General features: G+C 52.6%; 1 protein-coding gene across 2 annotated transcripts in view; it reads left to right on the forward strand.

Moving 5' to 3' along the window:
* Znf362 (zinc finger protein 362) overlaps positions 1–17259 on the forward strand; it is a 31490-nt gene that overhangs the window by 6134 nt on the left and 8097 nt on the right. The window contains exons 2-6 of one of the 2 annotated variants that reach the window (XM_026781997.1): positions 4664–4788; positions 9198–9261; positions 9395–9641; positions 12955–13282; positions 14002–14226. In XM_026781997.1, coding sequence (XP_026637798.1) covers positions 4751–4788; positions 9198–9261; positions 9395–9641; positions 12955–13282; positions 14002–14226 — 902 coding nt within the window. In that variant the 5' untranslated portion in view covers positions 4664–4750. Of the gene's footprint in view, positions 1–3723; positions 4789–9197; positions 9262–9394; positions 9642–12954; positions 13283–14001; positions 14227–17259 lie in introns of those variants that run through there. The other variant, XM_005353212.2, reaches the window with a different exon arrangement.

Raw genomic sequence — 17259 nt, forward strand, 5'->3', positions numbered from 1 at the left:
GGGGCTGGTCAGAGAGTACCCCGAGAACCACGAGGGCAGGGGCTGGTCAGAGAGTACCCCGAGAACCACGAGGGCAGGGGCTGGTTAGGCAGAGTTGTAGTGAAAGGACAGGGTAAAGACCCCTCAGCTGTCCTGGCAGGATACGCTCCCACACGTTAGCATGCTGCCCAGGTGTGTTTCAGGCATCTTTCCGGGAGTGAGCCACATTCCAAATAGCATCTTTCTTGTGAGGTTAGGAGGAGTTTGAGTGGGAATTGCCCTGGGAAGTATCTAAAGGGACCCAGGTGGAAGAAGTGTGAGCTACTAGCATCCTTATCCACCTGGCATCCCTGGGGGAGCTGGCAGTAGAGAAAGGCCCATGCTTTGTGTCTTTAAGATGGTGGTGTCTCCGCCTGGAGAAGCTTCATGGTCCTGGACATCTCTCGGTGTCTGGAGGTGGGAGTGGAGTTGTTGAGGATAAAGGAATGAAAGGTCAGAGAGGGCACTGAGCGCAGACATCAATCCCCTTTGCCAGGGCCAGCTCTCTCTGCCATCACAATGGTGGGCTGCAAAAACCCACCCTAATTGGATCCAGGATCCTCAGCCTTGCTCCTAACTAGAAGTTCGAAGAAGCCAGTTTCTGGGGCTGGTCTGGCTGGAGTCTTAGGGGTAGGGTTGGTAGAGCAGCGAGGGCTTTGGGCTTCATGGGGGAATGTGGAGGGCAGAGGGACTGTGGGAGGGACACTTTGAGCATAGGTGGGTGGGTGGGTCTCAAAGAGCCAGGTGGAAGATGACCTCAGCAAAGCCTCTGTCTTGCAAAGCCTCTTGCTTGCCCTGGAAACCATGCCCTTGATTGCTCAGGGCGCTCCCTCCTTTTATGAACTACTCTGGCCATTAGCCTGTGCCTTCCCTACATCTAGCATGCTGCCACGGGCCCACCTTCCTTCTGGCCTGTGCAGTTCTCTGCTCTTCTGGGGAGCTAGCCATGTTTCCCTCTGTACTGGGAATGTTCCTGCACCCCCTTCTCTTCTGGCATGGAGAGACCCCGCCTTATTGAGTCTCTCAGGGCCTTATGGAGCCCTGCCCAACTCTAAGTGGGTTCATGGCTCTGCCTTTATCCTAACCTTGAGGGTAACTCTTGGCTGCTGGGGAGGCCAGTGTATTTAGAGGTATTGAGAGAGGACAGGTAGAAGATACAGGGGGCGTAGGGGTGTGGAACTGGATCCTGATTCCTGTTATGTAGGAAAAAGGTCAGGAAAAATGGCCTTGAACCTCAGACAAATGTCAGTTGAGCCATGAGGGGGGACAGGGAATGTTGGCATGAACCTTCAAATAAGCTGTCCTTAGCCAGTTCATAGCTTACATGGGCAACTGGATAGACAAATGACCAGACCATCCACCCATGGCAAACCTGAGCTGAGGTTTGATGCCAGGGTTCTAGTTCCAGGTGCCACCTTCAGATGGCACCAGCTGGCATAGAAAGCAGCTTGTTTGGGGCGAGAGCTGCAGGAGCTATAGGGGCAGAAAGATGAGTGCAATGGTTGGTGATAGGAATGCCTGTGGCCAGCAGGGCCTTGCAGAGGCCTTGGCTCACCAGCTGTGGGGTAGGACTTCCCCAAGCAATGGGACCTATAAAGGACTTCCAGTGGAAGAATGAGTGACAGACAGCCTGGAAACCCCGGATGTGATGGGACTTGAGTCCCCTCCTATCTGCCCTTGCACCTAGGGCACGATGGTCCTGGAGATTGCCGTGGGACCCTTGGCTTCTCTTCTGGGGAAATCTGAGAGTGTGGCTCTTTGAATAGGAGGCAGGGGTGCCTTACTTTGCCAAACAAAGCTTAGAAAAGCTTTAATTTCATTTAAAAAATGTATCCCTCAAGACAGTCAGATAGCTATGCTGTAGAAAAGTAATAAAAGGCAGATATAAAGTATATCAACCCACAGCCCCGTCTCTACCATGTTCCAAACCCCAACATCCCCACGGTTAGCATTTGGCTCCTCCTTTCTCCCAGCATCTAGTCTTGGGTGCGAGTCTTTCGTTGACCTCCTGGCTCTCAGCATCTAGTCTTGGGTGCGAGTCTATCTTTCGTTGTCCTCCTGGCCATGTATCATAAATATCTCCTGACTGCCCACGGAATGTTATCAACCATGTTTTTTAGTGGGTGTGGTAGCCTGGCCTCCAGATCCCTTATAGTCTGGATCAGAACCCCACATTCCCTGCTTGGCTTTGGGCAACTCCTTAGTCCCTCTGTGCCCCTGGTTCCTCTTAGGCCCATGCACATGCTGAATAAGTCACAACAGTGTCACTGTGGACTGTCACCGAGGAGATCATTTCAGAGCTGTCTCCCTGTTGCTTGTTCGAGGTTTTTTAATCATAAAAACCCAGGGACACAAGCAGTGTTGTGCATGGATCTTTGGGTTGTTTCCTAGGGATGGATGGCCAAGCCTGTGCACACTAGGCCAGGAGGACGGACGGTTTTTCAAGCTCTTGACACATTATGGGTAGATTCTTCCCACAAATGCTCCTGGTGTGCACGCCCACTGACCGTGCCAACCTCATCACATCCTCTCCAGTATCGGGCGTTAGCATTTCCGTCGTCTTTTTGCTCCTTTGGCGGGAGGAGCTTGTTGACTTTTCTTGGCTGGCGAGGCAGAACCGTTGACTGTGTTCACCAGCTGTTTACATCTTTAGGGTCAGCGCACCTGCAGCCCCTCCTCATGTCAGTCAGAATGAGATCAGGTAGATGTGGGCCACAGGACCGCTGGTGATACAGGGGCCACTCAGAAGAGAGGACACTTTCTTCTGTCCAGGTTGTAACGTTTTCAGTTCCCTTCACTGGTCATACATATACACTGTCCGTCCGTCCATCCATCCATCCATCCATTCTTCCTTCCTTCCTTCCTTCCTTCCTTCCTTCCTTCCTTCCTTCCTTCCTTCCTTCGGGCTCCAGATGGCTTGGCTTAAAAGGCCTCCTATCCTTTCTCTTGGAGCACCATGTCTACAGATGGCTAAGAAAACACAGGTGTGGGAAATGCCCTGATGATGGACATGCAGGACACACAGGGGACAGAGCCCACAGGGGGGAGCAGACCCCATATGTTTCCAGGAAGAAGAGCCTGTGCACCGGGACCCATAGGAAGAGTTGGGATCATTCCTCCCCTTCAAGGATGCCAGGAGTGGCCCTGGCATCCTTGACAGGGAGGAAGCAAGAGGGGAAGTGGACCTGTGGGGCTGTCATTCTGGCTGCTCAGTGTACAGTGGGACAAGCAGTAAGGCCAGAGGGTAGTAGGAGCTGGTCCCATATGACCCAAGTCAGTCTCACTGTGTCTGCAGTAAGGAACCATGGAAGTTTCTGGGCAGGGCAGGACGCGGTGACTGCAGTAGAGCTTAGGGTAGGCTGAGGGGTGGAGATGGAGAACCTGCTGGAGGTGGGGGTGGGGCTCCTGCTGAAGCCAGCGCTGAAGGCCTGGACCAGAGTTCTAGGCCTGTGGAATCTTAATCAGGATCAAAGTGCAGATTGTGTTGCCTCTTGCCGGAAGCCCTCCTGACATTCCACTGCAGCTGGGTTTAGGATCGGGTGAAAGGCCCCCATGTGTGGTGGCTCTGGCGTGCCCCCATCGGCTGAGCTGACTTTCCCATGAGCCTCCTCGCTTTTCCTCCCCTTAGGCTCCCAAGCACTTTCTTTCTTTAAATAATAAATTTGTTGTTTTCATTTTAAAAGAAATTGAATGCCATGACTGAGAATTTGGAAATCAGAGAAACAAAGACAAACCCCAAGCAGCAGAGGCTAGCACCTCCCCCTGGGCACCCGGCTCTTGTGGGCGTGGTTCCCTGAAGCCTCCTTATAATCACAGAGTCTGGGCTGTTAGGGTCCTGCTCCTCCCACTTCCCCATCCCTACCCATCCATCCGCATCCCCGTTTGCTTTGTTGGAAACCTGTTCCCATGTGGCCATGGGGACGGGGCAGATCTCAGTTTTAATGTCTGTGGCTTTGGGGGGCGGGGCCTAAGTTGTTGAACCGACAACACCCACTTCCTCCACCCTGGCAGCAGTGCACCCCCTCCATCCCGCTCTCTACCACCCACCTTGGGCTGTGTGTCCTCAGTGTCTCCCGGTCTGAGTCTGTGCTGTACCCATGGGGCAGAGCCTGGCACCCAGTGTGCCCTTCCCTCAGTTATTCTTTCCTTCTGGAGTTTGCTAGACTAGCCTCAGAGGCTTTCTGGGAAAAAGTGTCAGAAGGGATCGGCTTTGAGATCTGTACTTGGCTCCATAGCCTCAGCCAGGTTGCTTAGCCTCTCCGGACCTCAGTTTCTTCATCTGTACCATGGGTCTGTTGCAGTGAGTAGTGGCTGTAAATTTCCTGCTCAGTTCCCAGCCAGGTGAGATACTGGGTAGCATCCTGCCCCGGAAGAGCTCAAGGATTCTCCAGTCACCCCAGAGTGCATGTGACCCTGTAGGGGGCTGGGTTGGGGCTGGGCGGGCATTCTTCCTCCCTCACTCACTTGCTGTGTGGCTGGGCAGGTTGACTGCCGTCTTTGAGCTGTATTTTCTGGTACCTGCTCATTTCACAAAGTCGTTGGGAAGACTCAATAACTCGAATCATCATCTGCTCAGCACATTGGTGTTTGAATCAACGGTAGCTGTCATTTTATTATTGTTGTTATTGTTATTCCCATATACAAGGTGCTGTTGGGAACACAGAGGAAGTGACTGACTGGGGTTCAGGGAAAGCTCCGTAGAAGAGGGAACACTTGAGCTGGGTCTTGAAGGATGAGTAGAAGTTCACCAAGTGGGAAAGGACCCTCTAGGTAAGGAACCTGTGATTCTAGGCTGTGGGTCTGTGAATAAGGGGCTTGTTCTTTGGGGACCAAGGCATTGTGTCCATAAATGACCTGCGTGCCCCTCACTGCTGTCCTCTGGGGGTGTCGTGGGGGAGGTATGCTTGCCCTTTTAGTATTGGTGGCTTTGGCTTCCTGTGTCCGTGGATCCATGCTGTGGCCACAAGTCTGTGTCTGTTCCCTGTGCGGGTTTGGTGCTGTCTGCATGTTGTGTTGACCGTGTTTGTCTCTGTCGGTGTCCAGAGATCTGGGCCACATTGTGGGGACAACCTATATAGTACCCTGGCTACCAGCTCCCCCAAGTAGCCAGGCCCCTTTGGCCATCCCCCTCTGGGCCAGGTGCAGCCCTAGCCTCACACCCCTAATTGGGAATTCCCCTGCCACCAACTCCTGGCCTCTCTAGAACCTGCTATATCTGGTAGTCTCTTACAAATTGCCCATTCTACTCACTCACCTGCTGCTGCTAACGTCCAGACGCTGGGCCTAGGAGCTAGGGATCAACTCTGAGCAAGGCCCTGGCTGACAGTCCAGGCTCATCTCTGTTTGCCAGTCTTTAGGGGAGGCCACACACCCCTCACACCAGGGCACTGCTGCCCACGGGCATTAGCTGGCACTGCCACTTCTACCCGAATGCCTGCCCCGTCTGTTGGCTGGCTCCCACTCACCCTAGGAAACTCATCTCCCCGAGTCCTCCACGGCTCACTCCTGCAGCCTAGGCCAGCCTCTAGGCAGCTCATCCCTTGCCTGGAAGCTGGGCATGTGACTTGTCCAAGGACAACACATCCAGAGAAGTGGGATCAGGATAACCAGAGCCTGCTGTCCCCTGCAGGGAGGGAGGTGCTCCCAGGCAGGACTGCTGGTCAGCTGCGGTTGGTCTGAGGCAGGAGGGTCACTGTGTGCCTGTGACCTGCTCAGAGGTGGGTGACAGGAGGAGGGGCTTGCCACTGGAGAAAGTCAAGGCCAGCACCGGCTAACTGAGTCAGAGCCGCTCTGAGAGACAGCCTGAGGGAAGGGCAGGGGCAGCTGGGAGCTGGACCTAAACTCTAGGTGGAGGCTCAGGCTTCTCGGTACTTAGAGTTCTCCAGTAGATGGGCTGAGCTGCTAGGGGAATGGGGTTCTGTTCCCCCACTGTGTGTGTGGGGGGGGAGTTGTGAAAGAGATCAAGAAGGCAAGAAACCCCAGACACACAGGGACCCCTAATGGGCCCAGGTGGCTCTGAAGGGAGTGGTCTGGTGATGTGTAGAAGGCCTCATAGGTGCAGCTCTTGCCTGTGAGTCTCCATCCACTGTTTGGGAAGACGAGGAACTTTGGCCTGGCCCTGGGTCCCAGAGCTAGTCTCTGGTTGGCCCAATGTCTGTGAAGCAGCTCCAGGAGACATGCCGTTTACCCAGAGTTAACTTCCTTTACCTTTTAGAACAAGAAAAACAAATGGCAGTTGTGGGTGGATTGCAAGGGCCAGGGTCCGGGTGGGCGGCTCCTGGCTCCCAGTCTAGGTTTTTGCCCAGTGCTGAAGGCCCTAGCAGACTACCAAGTGTCTCTCCTCTGCCTGCCCAGCGTGGACACGCAGCCCTGGCAGGCTTGGTCCCTGCCTCTACCCCAGTATGCTTCCCCTTGACCTTGGCACCCCCTTGGTCACATGGCGCCCTTGGCCCAGCATGCTCCACGTCGCCTTCCCACCGCTGGTGTCCCATTTGCTATCTCACTTTGGCATTCGAGGCCCAGGAGCTGGTCTGTGTCCCGTAACACTGCAGCACCCGGAAGGTTCATCCTTTTCCACGTTGCTGCACCCCCATCCTTCTCCATCTGTTCTGAAGGCTTACCTGTTTTTACCACTCTCCTTCCTTGGGGCAGGGCTTACCCACAAGCAACGGTGAGAGCTCTGTAGACACTCAGGCCCTGTCCTGCCTCCTGCCTCTGGCATACAGTGGGTGGATACCAGGGCCAGGGTCATGGAGACTCATAGCTGGAGAAGGCAGAGAGGAGAGGACTGTGCGGAGCAGACTTGGTGCTCTGGGCAAAGCTTCCCTTTGATGTGCCAGGCTCTGCAGCTAAGGCAAGGGCTATCCCTGGCTACTTAGCAGTTTGATAAATGGTACTGTCTACTTTAGTCCAGGAATGGGACCCTGGGCATGCCTTCAGCTCCCTAACTGGGTTGGGATCTGGGAAGGTTAAACTCGGCCTTGAATCAGAGAGGAGGAAAATGAAGAGGAGCAGCCTAGTACAGTGGACAGAGTCCTGGGACACGGCAGCCGGTGTCACCCCATCTTACTGAGGAGGAAAACAGCTCACGGGGCTGCATCCAGGCCTGCCCCTACCTATCCCTGCAGTCTGAGCAGGTCTCCCTTCTAATGGCTGAGGAGAGGGTCCATGGATTGGGGACAGAAGGTCTTCCCAGCTTGCCCTCCTCCTGGGTTTCTAAAGAACTCTCCAAGAGGTCGCATTGTAAACGGAGCCACTAGTAAGCAGGTGGGCTTGCTTTTCAGAGAATTCGGAATCTTAGTCTCCGTTTATTCCTTCATGCAATTCACACGTGTACCTGTTCCCAAGATACCTTTGGTTAGCTCCCCAGTCTCCCCACCTCCCCTCCCTACCTTGTGTCCACTCATGATGTCACAGTTGTGCCACCCTAAGGCAGGACACCACCCCAAGCCTACAGCTAGTTGTCTCCGCTCCCTGAACAGTTCAGGGGCCAATGCACCGGACTCGGAGTCAGGTGAGGCTCATGGAGTCTCAGTGGTATGGTCCCTTGCTGCGTGATCTTGAGCCAGTCACTCTACCTCTCTTCTAAAAGTGGGCATGGTGAGAGTCCCTGCTCTGGGTGCCACCTGGCGCAAGGTGGGCACTAACTGGCAGCCTCCTCTCTGGAGTCTTGCTTTGAGGTTTTTCTAGGGGAGTGATCCTAAAGGCGTGGGGGCAGTCAGGGAGCTAGGCAGGCAGACCATGGCTTTTTGTCTGTAAGAGGCTGCCATGGAGTTTGGTGGGCAGAGGGAAGGGCCTCCTAAGCTGTGGGGACCAAAGACTGACAGGATGGGAATTGTCCCAGTTACCGCCACCCCCAGCCTCTGCTCCGGCCTAGAGGACTGAGACCGTGCTCTCCCCAGGTAGGGAGTGAGGGGTGAGGCCTTCAGCAGTGCTTGCTTCCTTCCGGAGACTTCTGTTCTGCTGAGGACTAGCATTTACAAAACAAATGGCCAGAGGAAGCAGTTTGGGTAATCTGGCTTCCCAGTTTAACGATCTCTGGGCAGCCTCCACCTTCTCCCCAGGTTCTGATTCCTTCACCTGTCCCTAGAGCTGAGGCTGCCCTTTTTGCCTGTTTATCAAGTAGAGGTCACAAAGGTGATCCAGACAAACATTCGGAAAGCACTTAGAGTATAGACTGTGTGCCCTGGGATGGGAGCGGGATTTCACCTCAAACTCTACCACGATTCTAGCAGGGACTTCTCAAGTTCACTGGAAGGAGCAGAAGAGGTTTTAGGCATTTGTTTTCAAAGGTCTAAAGCTGCAGTACCAGGTAGGGAAAAGATTTTGGAAGGATCACTGAGTCAACATGGCGAGAAAGCAATGAGTACCCCGTGCACCAATTCCTGGAAGTCAATTCTTAACTCAGTTTAGAGTCACAGAAAACCCATTCCCCCACACTTCCCACCCTAGAGGGCAGAGCCAGTTAGCCTCAAGGGTCTGTCCTTGGTATTGACCTGCCCTGATTGAAAAGGCTCTCAAGCCCACAGATTGCCATGGAACTTGCCAGCGGTGGAGGCCACCAGTACCCTTGTCACACTCTGTTGACCCCTGGACTCCCCAGCCTCCTCCCCTTAATCACAGCACTCTGTCACCCCCAACTTTGCAGGTCAGACATACCTATCCACCTGTCCGTGCCTGAATTTTCCAGGGTATAATTCTTGAGTCAAAGGAAATGCTTATTCTGGTCTGTGTAAATTCTCCTACCACCTGCCCTTTAGAGAGGCTGTATCTTTGCCCCATCTTGTGTATTCTGATAAGGATGTCTTCCCTCAGGGAGGAGGCAGAAGGGCAAGGATCCCGAATGGGTAGTTGCTTCTGCTTACAGAGGTGTTCCCAGGGATCTCCAGTGGTCTCTGGAGGGGAGAGTTCTGTGTAGGGTCCACGGGTTTGGCTCTAAAACCTAGGGGATGGAAACTGGCCTGGAAGCATGGGGGGCTCGCAGGTACTGGGAGCACTCTGATCTGAATGTGACCTTTGCCCTTTCAGGTCCTCCCAGGGAGACACTGAATTCCTGACTTGTCAACCTGGGGATGTGGGTCTCTGGGTCTGATGGGAGGCCCACTTGACTGAGGAATTTGGGTCTCAAGGGATAAGGAGATCTTATAGTTAATAGTGACAGACACTCTCTCTTCCTGCAGGATGGCCGAACCTCGATTTAACAACCCCTACTTCTGGCCCCCTCCTCCCACCATGCCCAGCCAGGTAAGACTTCCGCTCCCGCTGCCCTCCAAGGTGGAGCTGCTATGCTTTGCCTGGAGTTCAGACTGTAGCTTGTGCCCAGAAGGCCCTGGAGTGTGGCCCACCCATCCCAATCTGGCTCCTCTCCTTTCTGCAGCTGGACAACCTGGTCCTGATTAACAAGATCAAAGAGCAGCTGATGGCGGAGAAGATCCGGCCACCTCACTTGCCACCCACCTCAGCCTCGTCCCAACAGCCACTGCTAGTGCCCCCCGCGCCCGCCGAGACCAGCCAGGCCGTCATGTCACTGCCCAAGCTGCAGCAGGTGCCAGGGTTGCACCCGCAGTCTGTGCCGCAGCCCGATGTGGCGCTGCACGCTAGGCCGGCCACCAGTACTGTCACAGGTAAGCTGAGTGGGTGGAGTCTGTGAAGTGGGCGGGGCTGTCAAGATCTGTAGAGAAATGTTGGGGCAGGATCTGGTCCAGTTGGGACTTGATGAGGGTAGGACCTGACCAGATGAGAACAGGGTGGGTGGGATCCGGGGTTGTAGGGGAAGCTCGGCCGAGGGGCTAAGGGGTGCTAGCCATAGCCCCCAGGCTTCCTCTGACCTTGAACTGTGAGAATTCCTTCCTACAGCTGAAAGCTCATGTGGAAAGTGAGATCCACAGATGTAGGAGACCAGAGGCCTTCTGTGGAGAAGAAAAGGAAAGGCTCAAGGCAGACTAGGGCGGTGGAGCAGAAGGGTGGAAGGCCCTAGCAGAGGGAGCAATGGGTAGGCGGCCAGGTTGCTCAGCTGGGACGGACCCGTGGATTCTGATGACTTCACCAGGCAGTGACTTCACCTGTGTGTGCTTAGTAACAGTCCTTCCTCCCAGCAGCCTGGTGATGGGGTTTGCCAGTGCTGGGTTGAAGAGCAGACAGTGTTTGGTCCTAAATCAGCATCTTCATGCAGTCCCGCCGGCTGTCTCCATTCAGCAGAGGGGAGAAGCCAGGCAGAAGGCACCGTGTTCCACACTCTGCTATTTGGACTTTACCCTGGGGGCACTGGGGAGCCACGGCTTTCGGAAAGCTGGTCTGGTCAGGAGGTGGAGACAGGGTTCTGGGACCAGCACGGCTGCAGGGAGAGCTTCTGGAGGAGATAGTGATGTGGACCACGCAGTGGCTGTGGGGATGCGGAGGAGATAGTGATGTGGACCACGCAGTGGCTGTGGGGATGCGGAGAAGTGGATAGATCTTAGGGTGAGAAAGATGGAGAAGCGTCCGTGCTGGACAGGATGCAGAGAGTGAGGAGAAGATGCGCGAGAGACTGCTGGGATGGGACTAGCTCTGTGTTATGTGTTAGCTTGAGACTGGGGTGCAGGGGAAACACCCAGGGAGGGTCCCTCTTCAGAGCCCCGGGACAGACTTGCTCAGGAGTCCACCAATACCGGGCCTGTGCCCTCTGTGGCTCAACCCTGCCACCAGCCAAGTGCCTTTCTCCTGCTTCTCTTTGAGATGTCTGACCGTTGTAGGCCCTGTGAGCCTCCCTAGGCCCCAGCTGCACTCTGCACATCTCCCGTTATTATGATTTTATTAAATTTATTTTTTCATTGTAAAAGTAATATTAAAAAAGCAATATAAGCATATTAAGGGAAACTTGGAAAAAGGAGAAACTAAAAAAAAAATTGCTCATCTTCCCTAGTGCCTAACCTAACCCAGAATCATAGAGACTCTTTCGGTGATTTTTTTTTCCTTTTCCATATTTTTTGTTTATTTTTTTAATATGCGTGTGTTTGCTGTTTGTGGCAGGGCTGTGTCGATAATTTAACTTTTTTTTTTCCTATTTGCCATTCTATTCTAGACATCGTTATTGCACATTTACTGTAAAGGTAATAACATGGTCATTATGAAAATGTAGACATTTCAGAGAACCCGGAAGGAGAGGAGAACTAACCCTAGTTCTGCTGTTGTCAGACAGTAGTCTGTTTTCTCTGTCATTTATTTGATTTTATTCTCTAATCACAGATGTTTTAAAAATGGGTGACGTAACCAAGTAAAATATTCAAATAATTTCAAAGCAGACAGGGTATGAAAATCCCCGATGACCAAAAATTCCCCTCTCTTGTTAAGGAGAACTGGGTTAGCTGGCGGGAGCATCTGGGGTCCTCCTCCACGTTGGCCCTCACGGTGTCGTGTCTGCACATGTATGTAGCATGTGCTTTCTGGGGTAGACCGGCTCGTGTGAGCTTGAGCAGTCCGGCACGTCTCCGTGCTCCTGGCAGTGCAGCTCTCCTGTTTTGGTGGCCGTAGAGGCCCCATGTCCATGTCCACAGCCTCTGTTGAGGATGAGCACTTTTTATCATTGTGTGGAATCACGGTTTTGTGTGGAAAGCCCCTGCACAGAGATATTTGTGCTCATGTGCGATTGTTTCTTTCTTTTTTTTTTTTTTTTTGGTTTTTCAAGACAGGGTTTCTCTGTGGTTTTGGAGCCTGTCCTGGCACTAGCTCTTGTAAACCAGGCTGGTCTCGAACTCACAGAGATTTGCCTGCCTCTGCCTCCCAAGTGCTGGGATTAAAAGTGTGTGCCATCACCGCCCGGCCGTGCGATTATTTCTTTATGGTGTTTTCTAGAAGCAGAATCAATCGCCTGGTTAAGGGTTATGAACATTTAAATTTTAATATCTATTGCCCAGCTGCCCTCAATGGAGGCTGCGTAAGTGCACATCCCTGCTGCCAGTGTGGCGCAAACGAAGCTCACACCAGCCATGAATTTTTTTTTTAATGCGCAGATTTTGACTTGTTTAAAAATATAGAGAGATGGATATGAAAAAAACTGAGTCAGATGAGAAATACTGGCATCATATTTTATCTACTAAAGTTGTATTATAGATGCTGGTAGCCCCTTCCTTCCTTCCTTCTCACTGTGTAGTCCAGGCTGGCCTGGAACTGGCCCTGCCTGTCTCAGCCTCCCAAGTGTATGTCTTACAGGCAGCTGTTACACCGTCATTACCTTCGTTTTCCAAAGAATAACTTCTCTCCTGGGCACAGTAGTTCGTGTGGGACACAGGCAAGCGGTTAGGGACTTCAAGGCCAGGCCAGCCTGGGCTACGTGACACCCTGTCTCAAGAAGCAACAATAAGTAAATAAATAAAAACGGTCATTGGAGAATTTGCAGGGTTTCGGGGGAGGGTTCTTTTTAAAGCCTCATTGCTGTAGAACCAGAAAACAGTTAAACCATCGCTTTTAAAACCTGCCCTGCCCCCACACCACATTGGTGCACACCGGCTGGGCTGTTTGTTTTCCCTGGGCATGCACACGCGGCCTTTAGAAACAAAGATAGTGGGAAGTTCTGACAAGGAGGCTAACCACTGTTTACCCAGCCCTTCCCTGATTTGCATAATTCAGTTGTCTCTGAAATTCTGTTATTATAAATAACATGAAGGTGAACGTCTGTGTGCCTGGGACTTTTTCTGTGGGTGGAATTATCTCTAAAGTGCTTCTTGGTTTCTGTACTGCTGGGGGTCCAACCTAAGGGCTTGTGTGGTACCGGACCAGCGCTCTACCGGTGCTAGGCCTTCAGTCCCCAAACTGGCTCCTTAATCAAATTTAACTCAGTCTCAGCTTATCTAAGGCATCTCACACATAGGCAAGCTCTCATTTAGGTACCCCTGAGTAAATGGAGATAGCTCAGAAAGGCAAGAGCTGGGTGGCCTGTGTTGAACTTTGCGTGTTTTCCAGGTCTGGGGCTTTCCTCTCGAACCCCCGCTGTGAGTACGTCTGAGTCAACCCCAGGCACCGGCACCGGCACCAGTACCCCGTCCACACCTACCACCACCAGCCAGAGCCGCCTCATCGCCTCATCCCCCACCCTCATCTCAGGGATCACCAGCCCCCCCCTCCTGGACTCCATCAAGACAATCCAGGGCCACGGCCTCCTCGGCCCCCCCAAGTCTGAACGCGGCCGCAAAAAGATCAAGGCAGAAAACCCAGGGGGTCCCCCTGTCCTTGTTGTCCCCTACCCCATCCTGGCCTCCGGTGAGACCGCAAAGGAGGGCAAGACATACAGGTGAGGGTCTCTTCATACGTGGTCTGGGTGGGGTTGCTTTGGAGATGTATGCCGAGTTCTAGAAAGTGGGACCCCAGGAGATAAGGGTGGGGAGCTGAGATTCAAAGAGCAGGGTAGTGTCCCCTCAACATACCTGGCCATCAGGGAGGGGGAGGAATAGCGTTTAGTCGTAGGAATAGTCAGAGGTGGTCCAGGGCTGGCAGGGGTGCTAAGAGTCCTGGTCCTTCTTGCCCCAAGAGAAGGGTCTGGACCACGTTAAAGCACCCAGTGACCTTTTCACAATATGCTATTGCCGGGACCGGGCCTCCAGAAGTTCTGGGGTAGTTGAGTGGAGGTAGGAAGCTAGGCACCTGTACTTGTCAAGAGGTTCTAGAAGATTCTAACACACAGCCGGGTCAGAATGACTTAGCCTGTGAGAACCACCTCGCTAGGTCCACAGGCGTGCCTGCAGGCAGGGCTTTTCCTGGCTCCCCTGTGCTTGTGTGTGGCCCTGGTCCCCAGACAGCTGCAGATGTTCCCAGATGCTAGAGCTCCCTCCAGACTAGAAGGTGCCCATACTGGAACTGGCCTTTGTCTCTCCCACGCGGGCCCGTGTCCTCTGGTCTCCGCTGGTAGAATCTACTCCATGCACAGGGTCTCTTTGGTAGGGAGGGTCTCCCTGGAGATGGACTGGAGTGGGTGGGGATCTTCCCAGGCGTGAAGCTGCCTCTTGCCCGCAGGTGTAAGGTGTGCCCGCTCACCTTTTTCACCAAGTCTGAGATGCAGATCCACTCCAAGTCACACACAGAGGCCAAGCCCCACAAGTGCCCGCACTGCTCCAAGTCCTTTGCCAACGCCTCCTACCTGGCCCAGCACCTGCGCATCCACCTGGGCGTCAAGCCCTACCACTGCTCCTACTGTGACAAGTCTTTCCGTCAGCTCTCCCACCTCCAGCAGCACACCAGGTAGGTGCTCCCTCCAGTCCGCTGAGGCCCCTCGCTATCCCCCCTCCCTGACCCCCTGAGCTCAGCAGAACTGCTGCCGGGAGGGCCAGGGACTTTCAGGTGTCTGTTGCTCCCAGGGTCAAGTCCAGATTTCTCTGAAGAGCCTTTTAGCCCATGCCGATGAAACCCTTCCACTCCACCGAGCTCTGCTGTCGCTACCGCACAGCCCTTCTCAAATCCAGGTCTTTGTGCTTAACAGTGTCCTTTCCTTGAGACATCTGACCGCCTCCTCTGCACCCTTGGGTTCTGCTTCCTCCATCATAACTGGTTCAGGCATGGCTTCTGTGAGCCATGAGGTCCTGAGCATCCAAGGGCCGTTTGTCTCCACTGGATCAGAAGTGGGCTGTCTCATGCTTGCCTGTGTATTTTTCTGTTTCCCTCAATATTTTGGGAGCTGTGGAAAGCAAGGGCTCTGTGTCCTGCATTTCTGTATCCCCCGTGGGTGGCAGCACATCTGAGTGTCTAGACATTTGTTAAGTGTTTGTGGACTAGATAGACCTAGTTTGAACAGAGACTATGATTCATCCATTGAACAGACGCTTACTGAGCCCATGTGCTGTGCCACGCCACACAGGATTCTAGGAACAAACCAGAGAAACCCCTGCCTAGTGGTGCTTGTAGTCTAAGGAGACCTAATGCAGTAAGTGTGTGCAAGGGAGGGCAGACACTAGATACAGGGAGCAGAGGAGTTGAAAGAAACAATGGTTTGGAAGATGGTAGTCGGTGTGTTCCGACCAGAAGTACAGCTCGCTCATTACTAGTCTGAAGGTGAGCTTGGGTGTTAACTACTGTCAGCTGGACCAGCATCAGCGGAAGGACTGTTTGATTGCGGCATCTGTGACTACCAACAGCTGAGGGTTTCCTTTCCTGTAAGGAACTAAAGCTGGATAGGAAACTCTGCATTTTATTCTTAGTGCTACTTTAAAAATGTCCTGTGGTGTTAGGATCAAACCTGCGGCCTCATGTGCCGGACGAGAGTTCTACCTCTGAGCCGTATCCTCAGCCCTAGTAAATTTTGTTGTGGTGCTTTGTTTTCTGTAGCAGGGATTAAACCCAGAGCCTTGTGTGTGCCTAGCAAGTTAGCTGCCACAGAGCTACATCCCAGCCCTTTTAAAATGCCCCTTTTCCTTTGAAATAAGAACTTGTTCTATACACAGGCCAACATTGAACTTCCCAGCTCTGCCTCCCTAGTAGCTAGGATTATAGTGTGTGCAACCAGGCCTGGTAACATTTGCGTTCCCTTTGCATCCTTTATCCAATGGTGCAGACGTTTTGCCTTCTCTGTTTCTCTGGTGTGGGGAGTAATAATATGTAGGTTTACTAGCAAGAATGAAGAATAGCATGGCCCTAGGCAGGTTGTCAGCTTGATGTCCATTTTCTGTGCCTCCTCAGGCACAGTCCTGAGTGTGTGAGTGAGTGTGTTTCACTAATCTTCTGATTTTGTCATGCCTTGATTTTTTAAAACTTTGACTGGTCTGATGTGCATACGTATATGAGACCTGGTATTGATGAATAAGCAAAGACCTGCTGTAGCATGGGTTGTAGAATTACAGCATATGATACAAAATGCTGTCAGGAGACTCTACCAAGCCCCTGGGCCAGAATCTTAATCGCTGTGTGTATGTGAAGTTTTCCTTATATTATCAGGCATCAGTGTACAAAGAACTAACTGATTTCACCTCTGCTAGACTGTGTGATGGCAGGGGGTGCATACCCCCACTTTTGGAGACGAAGTCTCAGTGTGTCAAGGCTCCTGGATTATTCTCTGGTTTTGTGTTGTTTGCACAAGTAGCAGAAGTGGGAGCATTGGGAGTTCAAGGCTAGCCTCAGTTGCGTAGTAAGTTCAAGGCCAGCCTGAGCTACACGAGATCCTGTCTCAAAGGCAGAACAAAACCAATCACAAATATAAAAAGAAGAAGAAGAAGAAAAGGCTTTGATGCCGCAAGCTGTGGAACAGGTCCAGTCTTTGCCACAGCGGCCTCATTCTCACGAGGTGCTGTCCTGTCAGGCCCGTCATGCCTGATTAAATGAGAGTTGTCTTGAAATGTGACATTTCTGGCATGGTCATGGTTACAAATTTGATTTAGACAATTATATCCTGTTAGGAAGGAGAACGGATTCCTTTCGAGCCTACTTACAAAACTAACGATGGTGAAAAGGAGGGGCTCTTGCTCAAGCAGAGAGGGGTCCCGCAGAAGCACAGCCATTCAGTGTGGGTTTGGAGATGAGGCCAGTCATATGTGTTGTTTCTGAGAGAGGTGTAATTTTACATTTTCCTCGGTAATTGGTATAGAGGGATGTGAAATTTCTGTAGCCCTCTCTCCCGTGGATCTGAAGGGTTAGATGAAGCAGGTCATCTATTTGGAGACTGATTTATTCTATTTTGTTAAATATAGCTTCCTAAATAAGGGTGGGAGACAGACCAAGTGGAAGGTGGTTCTCATGAGCCCTTCAAAAATGAGATATTGACCCCAATGAAATGAGCTTCATTCCCCTTGGTGACAAGTCCTTGTCCTCTTACCCCGTGACTGCCAGCCCACTGGGCTATACTGTCCTTATCTAGAACAAGACTCAGGCAGCGTCTGGTCTCAGGCTGGATCACATTCGAAGTCCAGGCTCCGAAGCCAGGGGATGGAGGTCTGTCCCAGGCTCTCTCAGGCTCCCTTCTCCTGGTGTTCTTCAGAAGGGCGTGGGAGGTTTCCAACCTGCTGTTCAGAGCAGAAGCCTTCAGGCAGATGTGAGGGGCTGAGGCCTGTTGACAGGACTGCACGGTTCTGCCCACTCCACTGTGAGAAGCAGCAGGATCAGGAGGGAGAATAGAATCTGCTACTAAGGTCTCGTGCCTGCCACTTGTTAGACTAAGGAGATGATGCACACACAGGCTTGGCTCACCTCCAGATCCTTTAGTTTACCCCATACAGCTAACTGGGAAAGAGAGCTTACATCTAGAAAGTGTGTGTGTGTGTGTGTGTGTGTGTGTGTGTGTGTGTGTGT

Source organism: Microtus ochrogaster, chromosome 10, assembly GCF_000317375.1.
Source record: "Microtus ochrogaster isolate Prairie Vole_2 chromosome 10, MicOch1.0, whole genome shotgun sequence".
NCBI lineage: Eukaryota > Metazoa > Chordata > Mammalia > Rodentia > Cricetidae > Microtus > Microtus ochrogaster.